We start from the raw sequence: 20,425 nt of genomic DNA, 5'->3' as shown, positions 1-20,425 counted from the left end.
CTATTCATCTCTTCACTTGTAACCTTGTGTCTCTAGGTAACTTTGGGAATATCACTGATGGAGTATCAGCAGGAACTGGAAGGAAAAAGAAGAAACGTGATGAAGACGCAGAAGAAAGCCTGCTGCATGAGATGGAGGATGAAATTTCTCATGACCTTGGAGTACCCCTGATATCCACCACACCCCCTGAGAGACCACTGATCACAGGTGGGAACAGGTGAGGATCTGTGCTTCAAAACCAGAGAAGGGCAACAAGGCTGGGGAGAAGCCTTGAGCACAAGCCCTACAAGGAGAGGCTGAGGGAGATGGGGTTGTTTAGCCTGGAGAAGAGGAGGCTCAGGGGAGACCTTGTTGCTCTCTACAACTATCTGAAGGGAGGTTGTAGCCAGGAGGGAGTTAATCTCTTCTCCCAGGCAACCAACACCAGAACAAGAGGACACAATCTCAGGCTGTGCCAGAGGAAGTTCAGGCTGGAGGTTAGGAAGAAATTCTACACAGAGGGAGTGATTGCCCATTGGAATGGGCTGCCCAGGAAGGTGGTGGAGTCACCATCACTGGAGGTGTTTAGGAGGAGATTTGATAGGGTGCTTGGTGCCATGGTTTAGTTGATTAGGTGGTGTTGGATGATAGATTGGACTTGATCTCAAAGGTCTCTTCCAACCTGGTCTATTCTATTCTATTCTATTCTATTCTATTCTATTCTATTCTATTCTAATCAGTACTTATGGGATATCCAATATTTTAAGTAAACTCTGCACTTCAGAATCATAAAGGAACGATAGAAACCAATAATCAGAGTTCATTTTGGAGATTAAACCCACTAATTAACTAAAGGAGCAAGCAGAGCAACAAGACTTCCAACACAGACACCATGAAATTGCCAGGGCTTTTCTGCATTTTGGTAAACATGCACTACAAGGACAAGATAACACTGAAAAAGTGACATCTCCAAATTCTCATGGAGGAAATAATAGACATGAAAATTCAGCCTTCTGTGCAAGTTATTTCATGGCTATGTTGTTTTCTAGGTAAATCCCATTAAAGACACTCAATCTCTGTGAATTTCAGGTTAAGATGCTCTGGCATTAGGAGATAGTTGAATTGTCTGTTCCCTCTTATGAAACCACCAAAATTAATGTTGGTAACTCGTGGATGTGTTAGCTCTTGGGTTGATTTTGTATTAAATAACATGAACACCATGCTCACCAATATGAAGCTGTGGAGGAGGAAGGAAGGGAGGGATGTTCAAAGTGGCAGCATTTTGTCTTCCTAAGTAAATATTAGGGGGGATGGAGCCCTGCTTTCCTGGAGATGGCTGAGCACCTGCCTGCTGAGGGGATGTAGTGAATGAATTCTTTGTTTTGCTTTGCTTATGCACACAAATTTTGCTCTACCTGTTAAACTGTTTTTGTTTCAACCTACTAGTTTTCTCGCTTTTACTCTTCCAATTCTCTCCCCCATCCCTCCAGGAGCAATTGGTTGTGTTTAGTTGCTAGCTGTGGTTAAACCACAACACAAGTATACACAGCTCTCTGGTATAGGCTCCTCTCAGCTGCAGAGCTGGCACTGGGTGGCACTGGGTTAGAGCCATTCCAGAAGCATAAAGCAGTTTATGTTAATCCAGCTGAACACCCAAAGAAAGCAGCATTACAAAAAGAGTCATTATGGCAACTTGGACCTAAGATAAAAAGTGAGAAATGAGAGAGCAGCAGATGGGTCATTGAATTATGAGTGACTTTTACTAAGCAGGGTTCTGCAGGTAAGCTTCTGCCAAGGAATGTCAAGCTCCACTAGCTATTCCTTCTGAAGACAAGCATCTTGTTAAAGTAATGTGGTGGTGAGTCTGCCATACATCTCCTGCTCTACAGTGTGTGGAGCCATTGCTCTCAGAGAGGTGATCAGATTTCAGTCATTCCTTGCTGCTTCCCACCGTTAACAATACTTCAGAGCTTATCTACATGCCACTGTGCTTAGGTCTCACAGGTAGCATAAGTGATGTTACTGATTAGAACATGTGAGCATGGCATCCTGTCATGTCTTCAGTTTCTGTGCTGTGAGAGAGCACCAAGTTTTTTCTTTCCTGCACTTCCCATGAGCTCCCCCCCTCACCTTGATGATCTTCTCCACACTTGATTTTGCAGGAACTACCAATACCTGCCCTATGACGAGAGGAAGCCCTGCATCTGTGTCAAGAGCTACTGGGGTGACCAGACTTTTCGTTTGTACTCTTCCAACACCCTTGAGAAAATGGCAGATCACCTGGTAAGTGGCAACCATCCTCCCAGGCTTATGTATTCAGCAGAGGTTGGCAGGGAGAAATTATGTTCCTCAAAACAGGCCTTCAACATTTCCTCCACCTGCATTCATTTTGTGAAAGAGTAGCTAATATGGGCTCCTGCTTTTTTCCCCCCACTATATCACCTAGACCTAGCCAAGTCTTCCTGTGCACAATTCTTTTCTTCTCAGAAACCTTTTATTCTTTGTAAGAACAGTCAAACAATTAAAATGTAAGGTGAAGAATAACTGCTTACTATGGCTCTTCCTCTGATACCATCTTGCCCAGACCACATGGCTTAACCTGTGTTTATGCTGAAGACTTTGAATGGCACATTTTTGTTTATAGTTTTCCTAAAAGCATTGATAGAAACAAAGTGGCATATTGTTCCCTGGGCACTCAGTGTGATGCCCTAGGCAGAGTGTTCTTCTATGCACTTGTTTAAAGTTGACTATCAACAGACTTAAGAAAGCAGTAGTTAGGTGTTTTTAAAATGTGACTTCTAGAAGGGTAGTGTTAGAGGGTAAAAGGGCTCTGCAGAGGGACCTTGACTGGCTGGACAGGTGGGCAGAGTCCAACATGATGGCATTTAACAAGTCCAAGTGCCGGGTGCTGCACTTTGGCCACAACAACCCCATGCAGTGCTACAAGCTGGGGTCAGAGTGCCTGGAGAGCAGCCAGGCAGAAAGGGACCTGGGGCAACTGGTTGACAGCTGGCTGAACATGAGCCAGCAGTGTGCCCAGGTAGCCAAGAAGGCCAATGGCATCCTGTCCAGAAATAGTGTGGCCAGCAGGAGCAGGGAAGTCATTCTGCCCCTGTACTCAGGCCACACCTTGAGTACTGTGTCCAGTTCTGGGCTCCTCAATTTAAGAAGGACATTGAGACACTTGAACGTGTCCAGAGAAGGGCAATGAGGCTGGGGAGAGGCCTCGAGCACAAGCCCTACGAGGAGAGGCTGAGGGAGCTGGGGTTGTTTAGCCTGGAGAAGAGGAGGCTCAGGGGAGACCTTATTGCTCTCTACAACTACCTGAAGGGAGGTTGTAGTCAGGAGGGGGTTGGTCTCTTCTCCCAGGCAACCATCACCAGAACAAGGGGACACAGTCTCAAGCTGTGCCAGGGGAGGTTTAGGCTGGAGGTGAGGAGAAAGTTCTTCACAGGGAGAGTTGTTGGCCATTGGAATGGGCTGCCCAGGGAGGTGGTGGAGTCACTATCCCTGGGGGTGTTCAAGAGGGGATTGGACGTGGCACTTGGTGCCATGGTTTAGTTAGTCATGAGGTGTTGGGTGACAGGTTGGACTTGGACTTTTCCAACCTTATTGATTCTATGATTCTATGAAATATTTTAATTTGGAGCACTCCCATGAAGAGTCTGATTCATTCCTCATTTATCATTATATACCTCATGACCTCATGTGAGAGACTGTGCAAGGTCAAAATAAATCATAATGCTGGAGTCTTCTCTCTGCATTCTTCAAGTCTAGTGGTATATCAAAGGTCTTGTTCTGTCAAGTTAAAAAGTTGCTTCTCTCATTCTTGGTTGTCATACAGAATGGCAGAATGACAAAGTGCCCTCATTTTCTTAAGGAATTTTTGTATGTTGTACATAGGAAGAATCATTAGAGCAAGTGAAGGACTTGATCAAAGTTTCAGAGGCTGCATCTGAGGAGAAAATGAGGATGACTCTGAAGGATTTTATCAATCAGTGCAGGTAACTACATTCAGCAGAAGCATACAGAAAGTCAGCCTTATATGTTGGCCACCAATGTGAATCTTGACTAGGAAATTGAAGGAAAAAGGAAAATAAAGGCAGTAAATTCACTTAGAAATGGGATCTTTTATTTATTCTGCTATAAAAGCAGTTTCTGTTTATACAGAGAAACTATTTTATTGTGATTTTCTGTGTTCTGTATTGACCCTAGATCAATAATTGTCATATTATTTTGGTTTTCTGGACTTTGACAATAGAACATAGACAGGGTAAGTAGGATTTAATAAAGTGTGAGAGAGACATACTGTAAAAAAGGACAAGGTTAAGATAAATTATTGCACATGCTGGGATAAATCACTCAGTGGGCTCAGTTGACATGATTTGGCTTAAAGTAGATATGAACCTTAATTTCTAGCTATTAACCCTGTTTCTCTGAAATGTGGTGCAGAGTTAATATTCATTTCAGAGAACTTCAGCATCTCTGTCTTCTGGTCCACATACTGCCTCAGAAGAGAGCATTTCATTCCAATGTGTTTTAGCAGCTGACATTTGAAAAGCAAGACATTTAAAGGACCTATTCTTCTTGTGCCCTAGGGCATTCATTGCCATTACTGAAAAGAAGCCCAAAGGCTTGAACTACACTGCATTGGACAAAAAGAGACTCATGCTGTTCAAACAAGAGCTGGTATGTGTGGTTTTTCCTTTAAGCATCGATACAATGATGTTGACTGAAAGCATGCTGGTTGTATTTTAATTTCTATTTGATCTCACCATACTCTAATGCTTTGCAATTAATATGAATATTGTATCCAGGAGCACCTCTTTTAATAAACTCCACTGTGCTTATTAAAGAGTTATAAGGTACCCTAAAATAATCCAGGATATGCTTATGTTTAATATGAATAAGACATTATAATAATAATAGAATCAATAAGGTTGGAAAAGACCTCAAAGATCATCAAGTCCAGCCTGTCACCCAACACCTCATGACTTCTAAACCATGGCACCACCTCATGACTTCTAAACCATGGCACCACCAGGTTCCACATCCAATGATACGATTTTTCTTTTCCATGTATCTTAAAATGGAATGATGCTGAGTTTAGTGGGAAAAAAACCACCAAAATAATGTTGCTGTTAGGCATTTAATTACTGTGGTGAGGCTGAACTTCAAGATCATTGAAGTCCAGCATTTGATGTTCCCAAATGTTCCCAAACCCATTCATCTCCTTGAGAGTACCTGTGAGAAGAAACCAAACCGGGTAGAGGTCATCTTAAGGTTTAGTAGCTTTATTTACTGTGTAGGACACAGAATTTTGTTGTGGCCTGTGTCAGGACCAAGGCATGATGATTCTAGGTGGCAATCACACGTCTCTTGGGACATCCATACATGCAGCATACATACAAACAAAGAGAACATGGGGAACATTTACATTTTATGATACTCAGCTTCAAAGATCTGGTAGTTTTCTGTTGTGGCAAAGTAGGGAGTTGTCACCTTGAACCAGACGCTTCAATCTTCTCTGTTCAACTTGAACAAAAGGCTACTTTTGTCTTCTGTGCCCAGTTTAAGCTACTCGATAATGCATAAAAAAGACATGCTGTCTTTCCTGACTGCAGGAAGCAATGTCCAGTGATGCCAAGGGAATCCTGCAGCAGCAGCAGAAAAAGATGCCGTTGGACGAAATGATGCGCGAGACTCAGAGCTTCGTAGATAAAATTCGATTCCTGGTTGATGAGGTAATCCACACAGATAAACGTAGAATCCAGGCCTTGAGTCTGACTTTCATAATCCCATATGAATAACAGCCCCTAGCCTGGTTACCTAAAGAGTTCTCCTTTGGATATCATAGAATTGTCAGGGCTGGAAGGGACCTCAAGGATCATCTAGTTCCAACCCCCCCCCTGCCATGAGCAGATCCAGGTCCAGGTGAGTTTTGAGTGACTCTGGGCATGGAGACTCCGCAACCTCTCCAGACAGACTGTTAGAGTGCTCTGCCACCCTCAAAGTAAAGAAGTTTCTCCTCATGTTTAGGTGGAACTTCTTATTGTGGCTGGAAGTTGGGGCATAGGAAGTTCCATGTAAACATGAGGAGAGAGTTTAGGCTCAAGGTGAGGTCACGTCTCCCAGGCAACCAGCACCAGAACAAGAGGACACAGTCTGAAGCTGCACCAGGGGAAGTTTAGGCTTGAGGTGAGGAGAAAGTTCTTCACTGAGAGAGTCGTTAGCCATTGGAATGGGCTGCCCAGGGAGGTGGTGGAGTCACCATCCCTGGAGTTGTTCAAGAGGGGATTGGATGTGGCACTTGGTGCCATGGTCTAGTCATGAGGTCTGTGGTGACAGGTTGGACTCGATAATCTTTGAGGTCTCTTCCAACCTTGGTGATACTGTGATGTTCAAGTTTGTTCCCATTACCTCTTGTCCTGTCACTGGGTACCACTGAATAAAGACTTGTCCCATCCTCCTGACACCCACCCTTGAAGTTTTTAGAAGCATTGGTGAGATCCTCCCCTCAGTCTTCTCTGTGCTAAAGAACCCCAACAGCAGCAGCTCAGTTAATGGATATCTGGACCCAGTCTTTTCTGATGTTAAATGGAGCTGTTAACAGAAGTGGGTAGGAAACACCGGGCCGTGTGGTATGGAGAGGGTGCAGTACAGAGAGGTATTTTTTGGGTTGGTTTGTTTGTTTGTGGGGGGTTTGTCATTGTTTTTATTCTTTTGGTAAACAAAGTCATCCCCTATGTACCCCGGTGGTTTGGAGAGAGCCTGCTTTCTGATCTGAATTCATGTCTCCATGTGAATGGATGTAGTGATTTGGACTGTATGAGCTCAGGGCTCTCTATACTATACTTCACAGTGCAGACATTGCTTAGACATACATGCTCTCAAGCCTGAATGTAACAGAAGAATGGATGTATTTGTTCAGGCCAAAATCCAGGCAGTGGAGTGCTGTCCCTCTGAGAGCTGTCTGTGCTAGAAAACTAGCCAAGGGCAGGCTGTTCACTGTCTCAGAGTGCAAGTGGCACAGCCTGGTGTGGTTTTCAATCTATGCCCAAATTCTCTTCCTTCCCACTTGAGACCAGAATAACCTTGCTGACAGTGCTTCCTGGGAACAGCCCCTAGGCTGGTCTCTGATTCAAACTACACCTTGCTTGAGGAACTGTTATGTGGGACAGGGAAAGGTGATGCCATGAAGCATCCTCACAAATGCAATAGGTGATCCTATGCCGATGCTTGAGTCTGGCTCTGGTCTTTTCTGGTTTGCTGGTACTGTTGATGTTAGTCCAGGAGTACATCTGCCACTCCACAGGAGCTGTAAGGGAATCAGCTCTTGGTAGAAAGTGTTTTAACAAAAAATGATGGTGGTATTTCAAAGACACCTCCCCCCCCCCAGTTTTAGTTCATTATTCCTCATCATTTAACAGCCACAGAATACGGTGCCTGATGTGTTCATCTGGATGCTCAGCAGCAACAAGAGAGTTGCATATGCAAGAATCCCAGCAAAAAACATACTCTATTCCCCAGCAAAAGAGCAGAGAGGCAAGGACTGTGCAAAGATTAAAACCCATTTCCTGAAAGTAAGTCTGGGGCACTCTGCAGACACAGGTAATGCCTGGGGAGAGTTCAGCAGTCAATTTTCTTCCAGCAATTGTATTTCACAGGCTCGTCTATGTAACATACTAAATATGTGGACATGTTTGCATCTGCCAGCTATTCCAGCTTCTTCCATTTTATGCTTGTCCTTCTTTAAGCACTGTATCATTGCCAGGCTTTTGGTGTAAGTAATTAATTCTTTCATTACTTGTTATGGAAAGAATATATCACTTTTTATCTACAGCTGCACAGACAAACAGCAGAGGTAGAGCCTCTTCATTGGCAAAAACAGCAGAATGCAGCACATATAAGTCAGGGAGGAGGCTGGGAAGAGATCAGCACACAGTGGTAGAAGATCAGCACACACTGACTCAGACATCAAGGAAACCTATGTATACAGAATTATTTATGCTTGCTATATAAAATGTGCCTAGGTTTGTGCCATGTCCAAAATATTACCGTGGAAGTATTCCTTGTGAAAGAAAGGCTTAGTGGATATACTGCTACAGTGTGGCTAGTAGTACCTGGCAGTGAAATATTATACCATGTAATTGTTACTATGCCAGCAGAAAATGACCAAACACAGAAGACAATAATAACTTCCTATAATGACATTTCACTGGGTTTTCACTCCCATAAAGCACAGCTAAAAGCAGGTAAAAAGATCTAAGTTCCTGATAGTTGCCATAGGTACTTACTAAGCACAGGACTATTTGCTGCATGGACAAAATAATACCATAATTAACTCTCCAGTCCTTTCAATGTCAAGAATTACCTTAGGAACAGATAACACCAAACACTGAGCATAGCAGAGTTAGATGAAATGGGAAGGCAGAGGAAGTGTTTAATAGTAATGTTTTATACTGGAATATGCTTTCTGAGTAATACTTTTAACAATACACAAGACAAAATATTGGAGACTAGAAACGGCATGGAATGGAAAATAGGCTGGTGTCTGGGAATAGTAGGGTGTCAGCTAGCACTATGCATGCAGCTGTGTATTAGGCAGTTTGGCCATTTTACATAGACTCTCAACTGAGCAAACTACTCATTTGTTCTCGAAGAATCACAGATGCTCCTTGTGCAAAATGGATCTCAGGGCCTCATTGCTGAGAATTCCCATTGATAAGTATATCAACTCAGTAAATGCTCCTTCATTTTACTCAGACTTGGTAGAACTCAGCATCCAGCCATCTCTCTTTCTTCAGCTTATTGATGATGGGTGGATTTTTTTCCTTCAGTTACCAGGCAAGCGCCCACTGGGCTGGACAGTGCAGGCAAAAGTGGATGTGTTCCTATGGCTTGGACCTGCCAGCTATGCTCACAGCATTATGGAGAATTTGCCCATAGGATATGAGACTGAATTACCACCTAACACCAGCTCAGGGCACAGTGTGGTGCCCTCATCTGCCTGCCTGCTGTATAAAAGTAAGGCACTGCTTCTTTTCTATATTAGCAATTAAGAGACATGGCCCCAAGAGCTCTAATTGCTGGATGTTAGAAAAAAGTTCTATACAGAAAGAGTGATTGCACATTGGAATGGGCTGCCTGGGGAGGTGGTGGAGTCACCATCACTGGAGGTTTTTAGGAGAAGACTTGACGGGGTGCTTGGTGCCGTGGGTTAGTTGCTTGGGCGGTGTTGGATTGGTTGATGGGTTGGACGTGATGATCTTGAAGGTCTCTTCCAACCTGGTTTATTCTATTCTATTCTATTCTATTCTATTCTATTCTATTCTATTCTATTCTATTCTATTCTATTCTATTCTATTCTATTCTATTCTATTCTATTCTATTCTATTCTATTCTATTCTAATTTGGAGGGTAGCACAATCTCTGTTTAAGTACCTGGGCAAAGCTTAGTATTTTTTTCATCAGAAAAAGCTAGTTATGATGCCCAGTCATCAGTCCTGCCACTGCCACTTGCAGATGTCAAGGAAAGAAAGGACCTGTCCCATGGGTATGCCTAGTGCATAATGCCTACTGCCTAATGAAGCAGCATGTTTTAGTTCTCCTGATGGAGCCTCTGTGTTGAACACCCAGTAGGTAAAACAGTTATGGGAGACAAAAACTGGCAGTTAACAACCTTGCAGTAGAGACTTAGATTGGACATTGATTTTAAGTGAATACAGAAGTTATACACGACTACCGAGAGTCTCAGGCGCTGCTTTACTTAGCACTAGTTGCAGTTCCTCTTGTTGGACAGCAGGAGATGAACCTTCCCTTCCTTGCTATGTGCTGTACCATTTCCATGAAGCTGACAGTACTGTTTTCTTCGCAATGACACAGCCCCACACCTCTTCCAGCTGAGAGCCCACATGTACCAGGCCAGGGGGCTCATTGCAGCTGACAGCTCTGGACTTTCTGATCCTTTCGCAAAAGTTACTTTCACATCACGCTGCCAGACCACAAAGGTAAGTCCCCAAGTTTCTTTCAGTACATTTCCAATTAAACCATGAAAAGGAAAAAATGTTGGTGTTGAGAGAGAATCCTAGCAGGAAAAGTTAAGATGCTTGCTGTTAGAGAGCAACTTCTGACAGTCCCCTGCAAGCAGGGCAAAAGTTTAGGTCTAACCTGCTACTCTGAATGTGAGATGCTGAAGGACTGGCTTATGTTAGCTCAGATGTCATATTCTCTGTGACTACTGGGACTTTGTAACAAGTGAATTCTCTTTCTCTACATAATTTTCTACCTGTTTTCATTTTTGGCAGTTGTCATTGCTTGGTATGAGGGTGAACACACACACCCACACCCCCCCACCCCCCTTGGTTCTCTGGTCTGTGTGTGCAAGACCTGTGCAAAGAATCACGACCTTTATGTGGTTTCTGTAGACATATGAGCGGTGTGGCTCTGTACAATACAATTAGGCAAAGTTGACTGCTGGTTTTACAGTGGAAAAAGTGAAATGAGCCAAAAATGAAGAGGTGAGAGACTTTGTGCACCACTGAAATCCTGAAAAAATGTGGCCACAGGAAGTGGTCTCACATCTCCCTCAGGCATCTCCAGGTGGCAAATAGTCTGCTGGTGAAGCCTCTGGAGGGAAAGGGGGAACTTCTACAGAGCTCCGTGAGGAAGGGTTGGAGTACAGCCCTGGCAAATGAGCAGGAGGATGGTTATTCATGGAACATGAAGACTGACTTTGAGAGGTCCTGAGCCCTCTACATCTACCATGCACTTAAAATGGGTTTGGGAGTTCTGAAATCTGTGCCACGACCAGAATTTGTTGGGTCAAACATGTCCTTACTTTAGAAAAAGTATCTAGTTCCTCCCTGAAAAAAAAAAAATCCACAGAACACTGGGTTAATTTAATTAATTCTAAAATTCCTTTGACAGCTGCTTTTAAAAATTTCTTCTTCTTTTTTCTTCTTTTCTTTTTTTTTTTTTTAATGAAGAAATGTGCTGAAGGGAGCAAGAAGCAAACAAAATTCTCATTGCTCTAAGTGTAGGTGCCTGCTTGTGATGCTTTCCCTCAAGAACACCAATGAATATTTTCCTGTAATGTAATTTTAAGTTCTAATAGAAGTTGGTGAATGAAGCCAAGAGTTTTGTGCTTAGCTGAGCCAGATTCAGGAAAGCAGAATTAGGCCCTGGGAAGATAAGCTTTTATAGGCACAGAAGTGCTAAGTCTATTTCATTGCCTGGATAAAATATTTCAGCCAATCACCTGAATGCTTCCAGAAGGCTGTCAGCCAAGTGCCAGTAAACTGCAGTCAGGAGCCTTATTTCCATTCAAAAGGATGATAGCAGGTTATGAGTCATTTTGCAGTTGGCATGTTTTTCCTCTTTAAACATTATCCCTGTTAAGTATCTGCCCTGCCAAGACAGTTAAAACAGTGTCTATGATGAAATGCTGTAAGCATCCACATAAGCCAAATTACAGTTAATTAAAAACTCTTATTATGAGTAATTATTAAAATATCCTTTTTTTTTTTTCCTTAAATGAAATGTTATGTTCCACTCTACTGAAGCAAAAACAAGATTGAAAAACTACACTCTGAGAAAGAAGTGAAGACTGACCTGGGTTTAGGGCATTGGGTTTGTTTTAATAGCCTTGGAGACGTGATTGCTTTCCTAAACCAGCAGTTTTCCTCCAAATGTAACACTGAGCTTTGCCTACCTAACTGGTGGTCAGGTATTGAAATGCTTGTGAGGGATCACAGGATGTCAGGGGGTGGAAGGGACCCAAAGATATAATCGAGTCCAACCCCTCTGCCAGAGCAGGACCATACACTCTAGCTCAGGTCACAGGGGAACACATCCAGATTGGCCTTGAAAGTCTCCAGAGAAGGAGACTCCACAACCTCTCTGGGCAGCCTGTTCCAGTGGTCTGTGACCCTTACGGTAAAGAAGTTCCCCTTTGTGTTGGGATTGAACCTCCTGTGCTGCAGCTTATATCCATTGCTCCTTGTCCTATCACAGAGAGCAAGTAAGAAGAACCTGTCCCCTCCGTCCTGTAGGGGTTCCGTGAGCCAAACAGGGAAAGGGAGAAACTGGAGATACCAGCCTCAAGGTGAAAGAAACATCTTCTTCTGGCTGGGAATAGTTGCTCAGGAATGTGATGTCTCAGACAAGGAATTGTTCAGGCTATGGGAAAGGATGTCACCAGTAGATAATCACTTTTTGCAGAAGGATTCTCAACCAAGCAGTTCATAGATCATTAAACATTTCCTCTCTTTCATTAGATCATTTCTCAGACGTTATCCCCCACCTGGAACCAGACGCTGCTCTTCAACAGCATTGTGCTTCATGGTGACAGAGAAGAGATTGCTGAGATCCCACCACAGATTGTCATTGAGCTATATGATGACGATGCAGTGGTAAACCCTAAATCCTTCTTAGTAAAATACTGGGCTGTTACATAGAATCGTAGCACCGTAGAATCAATAAGGCTGAAAAAGACCTCAAAGATTATCAAGTCCAACCTGTCACCCAACACCTCATGACTAACTAAACCATGGCACCAAGTGCCACGTCCAATCCCTCTTGAACACCTCCAGGGATGGTGACTCCACCACCTCCCTGGGCAGCCCATTCCTATGGCCAACAACTCTCTCTGGGAAGAACTGTCTCCTCACATCCAGCCTAAACTATCCCTGGCACAGTTTAAGACTGTGTCCTCTCATTCTGTTGCTGGTTGCCTGGGAGAAGAGACCAACCCCCACCTGGCTACAGCCTCCCTTCAGGTAGTTGTAGGGAGCAATAACATGCTACTGTCAGCGCAAAAGTAGAGCTGTGTCACTGAATAGGCATTAAATGGATAACCTTGCTGAATGGAGCTCAGTGTTGCAGTGCTTTGCAGTTTAACATCTGAAAACATCTCTGAGACTTAGTCTATGTCCTTGAAAAGCTGTGGTGAATCTTATTCCCATGGACTGGCTTAGAGAAATCAGAATCATGCTGTCCCAACCTCCACTGCACACAACTGTAAATATTGTCTGGGGAGACAGAAACTCAGCTCAGCTCAGAAACTTTAGATGCTTTGAAGAGGTACTAAGTGCTCAGATCTTCCATGTTCAAGGCTGCTTTGCATTTTACTTTGTTTTTTTCTTTCAGCAGAGTTCCCCCCCCCCCCCCCCCCCCCCCCGCCCCAATACTAAACTGTGCTTTATCTTGGCATCTACAGCAGCTGTGAAATTCAAATGCATTTGACATTGGTATTCTTTATTTAGGGTAAAGCAGAATATATTGGGTCTACAGTGGCTGCCCCTGTGGTGAGACTTGCTGATCAAAACTATGAACCACCTAAACTTTCGTACCACCCAGTGCATTGTGGCAACCTTTCAGGAGGAGACCTTCTTGCTACATTTGAACTTCTGGAGGTAAAGTACATTTTTCTTGACCTTTACACTTTTACACTCTGGGCTCACAAAAGCAGTGGTGGCATCAAGACCCATCACCCTCTAGAATTAATGAGACTTGCCATTGCTCTTTTACCTCACCTGTGAAACCTGTGCTCCTGCTGCTCTCTGCTATCACATTCCGAGCTTCTGGCAGGACTGATAATCAAGTGCTAGCTTCAACTCTTTCATGTAGAAATTTGCTAAATCAGGCCAGGCTTCACACCTGCCCTACAAGGACTGAGGAGGTCATAAATACACTTGAAAAGTAGGAAGGGATTGAGCAATGAAGTCAGGGAGCTTTCCCACATAAGGTGAACCAAGCAGGCAGTAGAGCCTGAAGCACGGCAAGAGGCAAAGATATCGTCAAGCCTCAGAGCTGCGCTGGACTACAATCTTCTCCCACCCACCTGGCACAGGACAGCTGTGTGAGCCCAAATTGAGTCACCACGGGGCAGGCTTATGTGCAATCACACAGAAAGAACCTAAGTGCCACCTGCTGCAAGGTTTTAGTAGCGGCACAGAGAAGACCCAGCCCTAATGAGGGAGCTGTGCTTTGCGAGGTCTCATATGGTAGCAGCGTGCAGTAATGCAGGACTGCTGCTCAGTAATGGCTGAAGTGCATTATGTCTGTCTGGCTTAGCTGCTGTGTGCTAACTGCTCAGCAGCCTCTTTTAGCTAGAATCAGATAACAAAATTTTCCTGTGAAAGTCTGCTAAGCAGTTTTGCTCAGGATTTTGGCTAAGCAGAATTACCATGCTTTCCATTTGCAGTAAATAGAATTACCATGCTTCAGTACATGTGTGGCCTTAGGGCAGACTATGTCCTGCTAAGACAAACAAGCCTTCCCCCCCTCCTCCCCACCCCCCAAAGGTCATAAACAAAATCTCTTCACTAATCTTCCTGCCAAATGCTTTAGCATCCCAGGAGGACAGTTGGCAATCCAGGTCACATTTTTCTTGCAGCAAGACCTGTCTGCTCTGAAATGTGTCTTGTAAAACTGCATTCAATTGATGTGTTCTATGTGTTCTTCACAGATACTTCTGACACCGGTTTTATTCTTAAAACAACAAACCAAACAAGCCTATTTATGACTGCTTAATTTTTCAGATTCCTGAGGCAGATCCAGACAGACTTCCCCCACTGGATCCACCAGATGTTGGCCAGATTTTCCCAGTCCCAGCTAACATCCGGCCTGTCCTAAGCAAATACAGAGTAGAAGTGAGTTGCTTAGAATATTTTCATTTCCAAATCTCACCTTTGTTTATTCTCTGAAGTGTCACAGGATGTTGATTTTAAAATCCTAATCAATAGGAATCATGTAAAAATAGCATATAAATCCACCCCACCCCCCCACCCCCCCCGAATGTGGTAAACTCAGATCAAATTGATTTTCTGAGGCTGGGCATGCAAGGCATAAGGCCAGCGAGGGCTATGTCTCAGTCCTGACCTGCTGGGAAGGGACTGCTCCCGAGGCAGAGTGTGACAGATGGACCTGTGCACTGTGCTGCCCAGGAAAGTGTCTGCAGGAGATGGAGAGCTCAAGGCCCTGACTTTCAGATGAATAATCCCCTTGTCTTGCTGAAAAGAGAACTTTTGCAAACATGGTTATTATGGCATGCCATTGCCAATAACTCACAACTGGCTGTTATTAATTTCTGAAGGCTTTAACTAAAGTTTCCACCATTAATCCTGAAAGTCATTGGCTATCAGATTGATTTGTTTGTTTTCTGGTAGTCCTGCTTTCCCAAAAGGATATGAAGTAATGGGATCCCAGCAGTGGATTCTGCCAGACTGAGGAGACTCCACAGGACACCAAAATTTCTTTCTCCCCACCACAGGTCCTGTTCTGGGGTGTTCGAGAGTTGAAGAAAGTCCAGCTCCTCTCTGTGGATCGACCCCAGGTTCTCATTGAGTGTGCAGGGAAAGGAGTGAAATCCTCTGTCATCCAAAGCTATAAGAAAAATCCCAATTTCAGTGGCCTTGCAGACTGGTTTGAAGTGGTGCGTAGAGCACGCTGCTCCTTACCTGTCCATTCTCTGGTTAGGCAAGGTGATCACTGCTAGCTTTGTTCCTTTCTTGTCAAGTAATTTCCTCTGTGTCTCAGTTGAATGTTAAAGGGATAGCAGTTCTCATGAAACAGTTACTGATTTGAAAATGCTTTAAAAGACTTTTGCTACCACTGTATCACAAACAAGGATGATGTTCCTTATGTTACTTCCCAAGCAGGCAAGGAAAGGCGCTGCAATCAGATTTTTGCTGACAGTTTGGAACTTGATGGCAGACAACAGGGGTATTTTTAGTACTACTTCCTCCTCCTTTCCTATTTTGCAGGGTGCTGCTCAGTGTTTGGGGTGTTTTTGTTTTGCTTTGCTTTGGGTTTTTTTGTTTGTTTGTTTGTTTCATTTCTTCTTCAATGTTTGTTGATATGGACTGGAAATTTAGTTATTGCTCATTGGCTGGGTTATAAGAGCTGATACTTTCAGTGGACAAAGATCAGCATCCAAAAGCTGTTTGAATTGCTCTAGTTGCTACCATCAAGAGCGAAGTTTCCCTCTAAAGCAAAAGGATAACAAAATACTAACTTGTATACTGAAATACACATTGCTATGGTTTAGATTCTTTTGTGTATCACATGTCCAAAGGGCTGTTTTCCCTTTGCAAATTCATTCTATAAGGCATGTGTCCACATCTCATGGTTGGACAAACTGAGGCTGGTGGGGCTAATAGCCTTCAACAAAGCAGCTGTGGCATTAAGACTCACAACTGCCAACAGAGCGTTCCTTATTTCTGAGCATTCCTGATTCTCTCACTTTATTCTAAGAGGAGGTGCTTGCATATGACAGCATGAGTCTTAGCCAAGTAACACAGTCTGTATTGTCCACTCTGTGTTCTTAAAGACAAATCTTTCTCCAGACTTTGCAGAAAACTGTGGCCAGAGCTATATTGCCTATGTTGTATGCATTCTGCATTTTGAGTATGTTACTAGCTGAGGAAGAGGAGGGGAAGAGTAAAAGCCTCATTGCTGTGTATGACAAATATTCTATATGTGTTCTATATTCTTTAGCAATACTTATGACTCTCTCTGTCCTCCTCCACTAGGAGCTGCCAGAAAACGAACTCCTGCATCCACCACTGACCATCTGTGTGGTCGACTGGAGAGCATTTGGGAGGAGTACACTTGTTGGAACTCATACCATCAATTGCCTTAAGCAATACCTATCTAAAACCCATGGGGGTCCTCAAGAAACACCTAAGAGACTAGACGTTGTAGAAATTCAGGAAGGTAAATGTCCAATCCCAAATGTCCAAACTGGACAAAGGACTGACTCAGAGGCTTAATACTAGACATTAGAGGTTGGAAGGGATCTCAAGAGATCATCAAGTACAACATCCCTGCCAAAGCAGGATCCCTTACAGTAGCCCACGTAGGAACCCATCCAGGTGGGTTTTGAAAGTCTCCAGAGAAGGAGACTCCACAGCCTCTTTAGGCAGCCTGTTTCAGTGCTGCATCACCCTCACTGTAAAAAAGTTTCTCATCATATTGAGATGAAATCTTCTATGTTCAGGTTTGAACCTGTTATTTCTTATTTAGTGCACACCATCAAGAAGAGACTGGCTCCATCCACTTGACACCCACCCCTCAAATATTTATACACATTGATGAGATCCCCTCTCAGTCTTCTCTTCTCAAGACTAAACTAAATTGTGATGATAGCATTTCTGTCAAAAATCTTACCTAACTTGCAAAGGTTCAATTTCAGCTTCACCTGAGCCATCCCAGGCTGCTAAGCTACCCCAAGAAGAACCATTTTTAGCTGATCACATCTATGCTGAGGTGGAGCAGGGTAAATGCACAGTGGTAGAGCTAGATCCATCTCTTGCAACGCTTCCTGCCTCTGAACCAGAGCATTCTGCTTCTGAACAAGGAAAACAGAAGGTGGGTATAGCTGAAGCTGCCGTCCGACTTTGTGGCAGTCTTGCAGACTTCAGCCTTTCCTTATAAAGTGCTAATCTCTTGCTTTACTCAGGATTAGAGAGGTATGGATGTTAAAACCCATGCTGTCTTGCTGGCCCTTGGGAGCAGTAGTTAGCAATGCAGTTTTGGTCCCACAAAGTTTCATTACTTCCATTACCAGATACTTCCTTTCTTTGTTGTGTCTCTATATGGACAAGTACTAGGAGTAGCAGGGTTTTTAATTTTCCTGCCTTTAGTTAATTGCAAATCTTGACCTACTCTATTGAAAAACTCTCACTGTGAATGTTTCTGCATCCATGGCATTTAGGCAGGGGTGAAAGCCATGCTGCACAAACGTGAAGCAGAGACTCTTTTTACAAAAGATCTTCCTGTCAAAGTATAAAAGTGGTGTCAGCCTGTGGTGGAAGATGGGGAACTGCAGTAGACCAAGGCAGTTCTGGTGAGCATGGTGTTTACAGTACAGTACTCTCTAGAGTGTACACATTATTATCTGTTTATAAGCACATGCTCCTCCTTTCTCTGTAGTTTCTCTTATCACAATCATTCTTTTACTAACAACAAAGGCAGAGGGCACAGGACCGAGTTGCATTTCAGAAGCTGCTTCTGCAGCTAGATAAAGCATGCTCCTTTAACACTTGAAGTTTCAGTGATCAGAGGTTTCCAACATCTTTCATAATAAAGAGGTCAAAGAATCTGCAGAAATGTCTTGTTCCCTAGATGTGCACTCCTGTCTGGATCTTTCATCTGGTGCCAAACATCTTTAATGTATGACAGCAGAACATAATAAGAGTCCTAAATGGAACCTTGTAATTTAACCATTTGTGTTAAAGCAATCATCATTCCTGCTTATTTATCTGTTATTTCCAATTCTTTGTCTTTGCTCCAGCTCCCCCTGCCAACCAGACAGCTCTGTAACAGTGTAGAATGGAACAAGAGGCAGTCTTTAGGCAGAAATTAAATCAGTAAGATTTGCCACGGGTGATCTTCAGGATTAGATTTCAGCTTCCTGTAAGAAGAGAACAGCTAAACTGCAGTGACTGTTGGGATTCCTTCTTCTACCAAAAGGCAGTAAAATAAAGTAGCAATAGGAGTTCTTAAAATATTTGCAGATGTAATTAGGTTAAATCAATTTGTATCTGAATGTCCTTATCCTTTAAAACATCATTCCTTATTTCACTATGTAGATTTGCCTATAGCATGGTTTGCTCCTGTGGTAAAGTCTCAAATGTTCAAAGTTTTGGCATCAGCAGTATGTAATGGTCGTGATGGATTGTCTTGGTATAGCAAGCAGAGACGTGCTACATTTCATTTAGCTCTTGGAGGCTGAACTTTTCTTTGTTCATGCTTGATGTTATGAGTCAAGTGATTAGTTTTAAAGAAGGTCTAGAGCTAACTGTTTTCCCCATGCTTTGGTAGGATATGAAAAAATCCATCCGACGGTCAACAAAGAGGAGAAAAAGAACAATTGCAGATGAATCAGCTGAGAACGTTATTGACTGGTGGTCAAAATACTATGCTTCTGTGCTCAAAATGCAAAAGGTAAATCACCCAGTGAGGCCAAAACTCTCACAGCTGAGAAATGCTGTAACAGCAGATTAACATTTGTAACGACACATTTGTTCATCCTCTGTTTCCTTTGAAAGGCAAAAGGAATTTTTTCCAGTGAGGGAAAACCTGAAGATGGTAAGTAAATTATTTGCTTTTAAAGATAATTTTGTGCTATAATATTGTACTTCTCTACAGTTTTACTGTTAGCCTCTACAGTTTTACTGTCAGCAGTTAATGTCTGGTAACAGCCAGTACACTTTCCTCTACAACTGATCAGACGGTGAGCAGGTGAAAACTTCCCAGTCAGTGTTGGGTTAACCTGAGTTTCCTGTCTTGTCAAATCCAATGCACAAAGATTTGCAAGGTTGAAGTCCTAAATGGTAGAATGTGGAGATTATCCTAATCTTAGGTTACATTTGTTACAGGTTCAGAACAAGAATCTTCTCTCAATTTTCAATCCACTTCCAATCAATGACGTAGCAACAGCCTCTGCTGGGAGACTCCACAGTCATGACTATTACTTCCATAGCTGAAAAGCTCTGTTTCCAGCTCAGGTTCCAGCAGAATTATTTTTGCACAAGAACCTAAAAGAAATGGCCATAAATAGGCTCTGTGTGTATGTATATATGTTTCTATACATGTATACTACATGGCTCACAGGTCATAGAATCATAGTATCACTAAGGTTGGAAGAGACCTCAAAGATCACAGTATCACTAAGGTTGAAAGAGACCTCAAAGATCACCAAATCCAACCTGTCACCCAACACCTCATGACTACTAAACCATGGCACCAAGTGCCACATCCAATCCCCTCTTGAACGCCTCCAGGGACAGTGACTCCGCCACCTCCCTGGGCAGCACATTCCAACAGCTAACAATTCCCTCTGTGAAGAACTCTTCCCACTATCAGAGTTCTAGAAATTGCATTACATTATTGGGGTTTTCTGTTATTGTTTTTGTTGGGGTTTTGTTTGGTTGTTTTGTTTTTACAAATGTGGCTGCTTGAGTAGACCGGGGGGAAAAAACAACCCCAAACACAGAGCTGGTATTTGGAATGAAACTATACCACCTTTCCATGCCAAATCTGACTGCACTTCACCAGTGATCAACATGATTTCTATTTTAAAGATGTTGAGATTGCTCTGGATAGCAGACATGACCTAAATGTCAGATGATATCACTCTGTAAAGAGCAGCTAACAGTGTTTCAGTGACCATCAGGGCTGCTGAGAGATGAGATCAGCCTCTGAGTGACACTCACTTGTCCGTGTGAAGAAAGATTGAAAGCTTCTAGAAAGGTGTGGTGTTCATTTACAATCAGAAATTTACTTGACATTGTGACATCCACCCACATGGTAGTCAGCCAGTTGTGGCACATTGGTTTTGAGTGATGACTTCAGGTCCTGTAAATTCTCTTCTGATATTTTTTGGTTTGTGTTTTCACCTTTGGTGATAAGCATACACACAGGGCAGCACTGATATAAT

General features: G+C 43.2%; 1 protein-coding gene across 1 annotated transcript in view; it reads left to right on the top strand.

Moving 5' to 3' along the window:
* FER1L6 (fer-1 like family member 6) overlaps positions 1 to 20,425 on the top strand; it is a 52,319-nt gene that overhangs the window by 16,043 nt on the left and 15,851 nt on the right. Inside the window, exons 13-28 of the mRNA XM_054167373.1 lie at positions 37 to 217; positions 2,142 to 2,262; positions 3,883 to 3,983; positions 4,578 to 4,668; positions 5,604 to 5,723; positions 7,410 to 7,562; positions 8,820 to 9,006; positions 9,865 to 9,989; positions 12,258 to 12,392; positions 13,245 to 13,394; positions 14,523 to 14,633; positions 15,254 to 15,415; positions 16,515 to 16,698; positions 17,177 to 17,352; positions 18,808 to 18,930; positions 19,035 to 19,074. Coding sequence (XP_054023348.1) covers positions 37 to 217; positions 2,142 to 2,262; positions 3,883 to 3,983; positions 4,578 to 4,668; positions 5,604 to 5,723; positions 7,410 to 7,562; positions 8,820 to 9,006; positions 9,865 to 9,989; positions 12,258 to 12,392; positions 13,245 to 13,394; positions 14,523 to 14,633; positions 15,254 to 15,415; positions 16,515 to 16,698; positions 17,177 to 17,352; positions 18,808 to 18,930; positions 19,035 to 19,074 — 2,160 coding nt within the window. The remainder of the gene's footprint in view (positions 1 to 36; positions 218 to 2,141; positions 2,263 to 3,882; positions 3,984 to 4,577; positions 4,669 to 5,603; positions 5,724 to 7,409; positions 7,563 to 8,819; positions 9,007 to 9,864; positions 9,990 to 12,257; positions 12,393 to 13,244; positions 13,395 to 14,522; positions 14,634 to 15,253; positions 15,416 to 16,514; positions 16,699 to 17,176; positions 17,353 to 18,807; positions 18,931 to 19,034; positions 19,075 to 20,425) is intronic.

This window comes from Dryobates pubescens, chromosome 14 (assembly GCF_014839835.1).
Source record: "Dryobates pubescens isolate bDryPub1 chromosome 14, bDryPub1.pri, whole genome shotgun sequence".
NCBI classification, from domain to species: Eukaryota; Metazoa; Chordata; class Aves; order Piciformes; family Picidae; genus Dryobates; species Dryobates pubescens.
The sequence above is the reverse complement of the archived record's forward strand: the minus strand, read 5'-3'. Positions and strand labels throughout refer to the sequence as shown.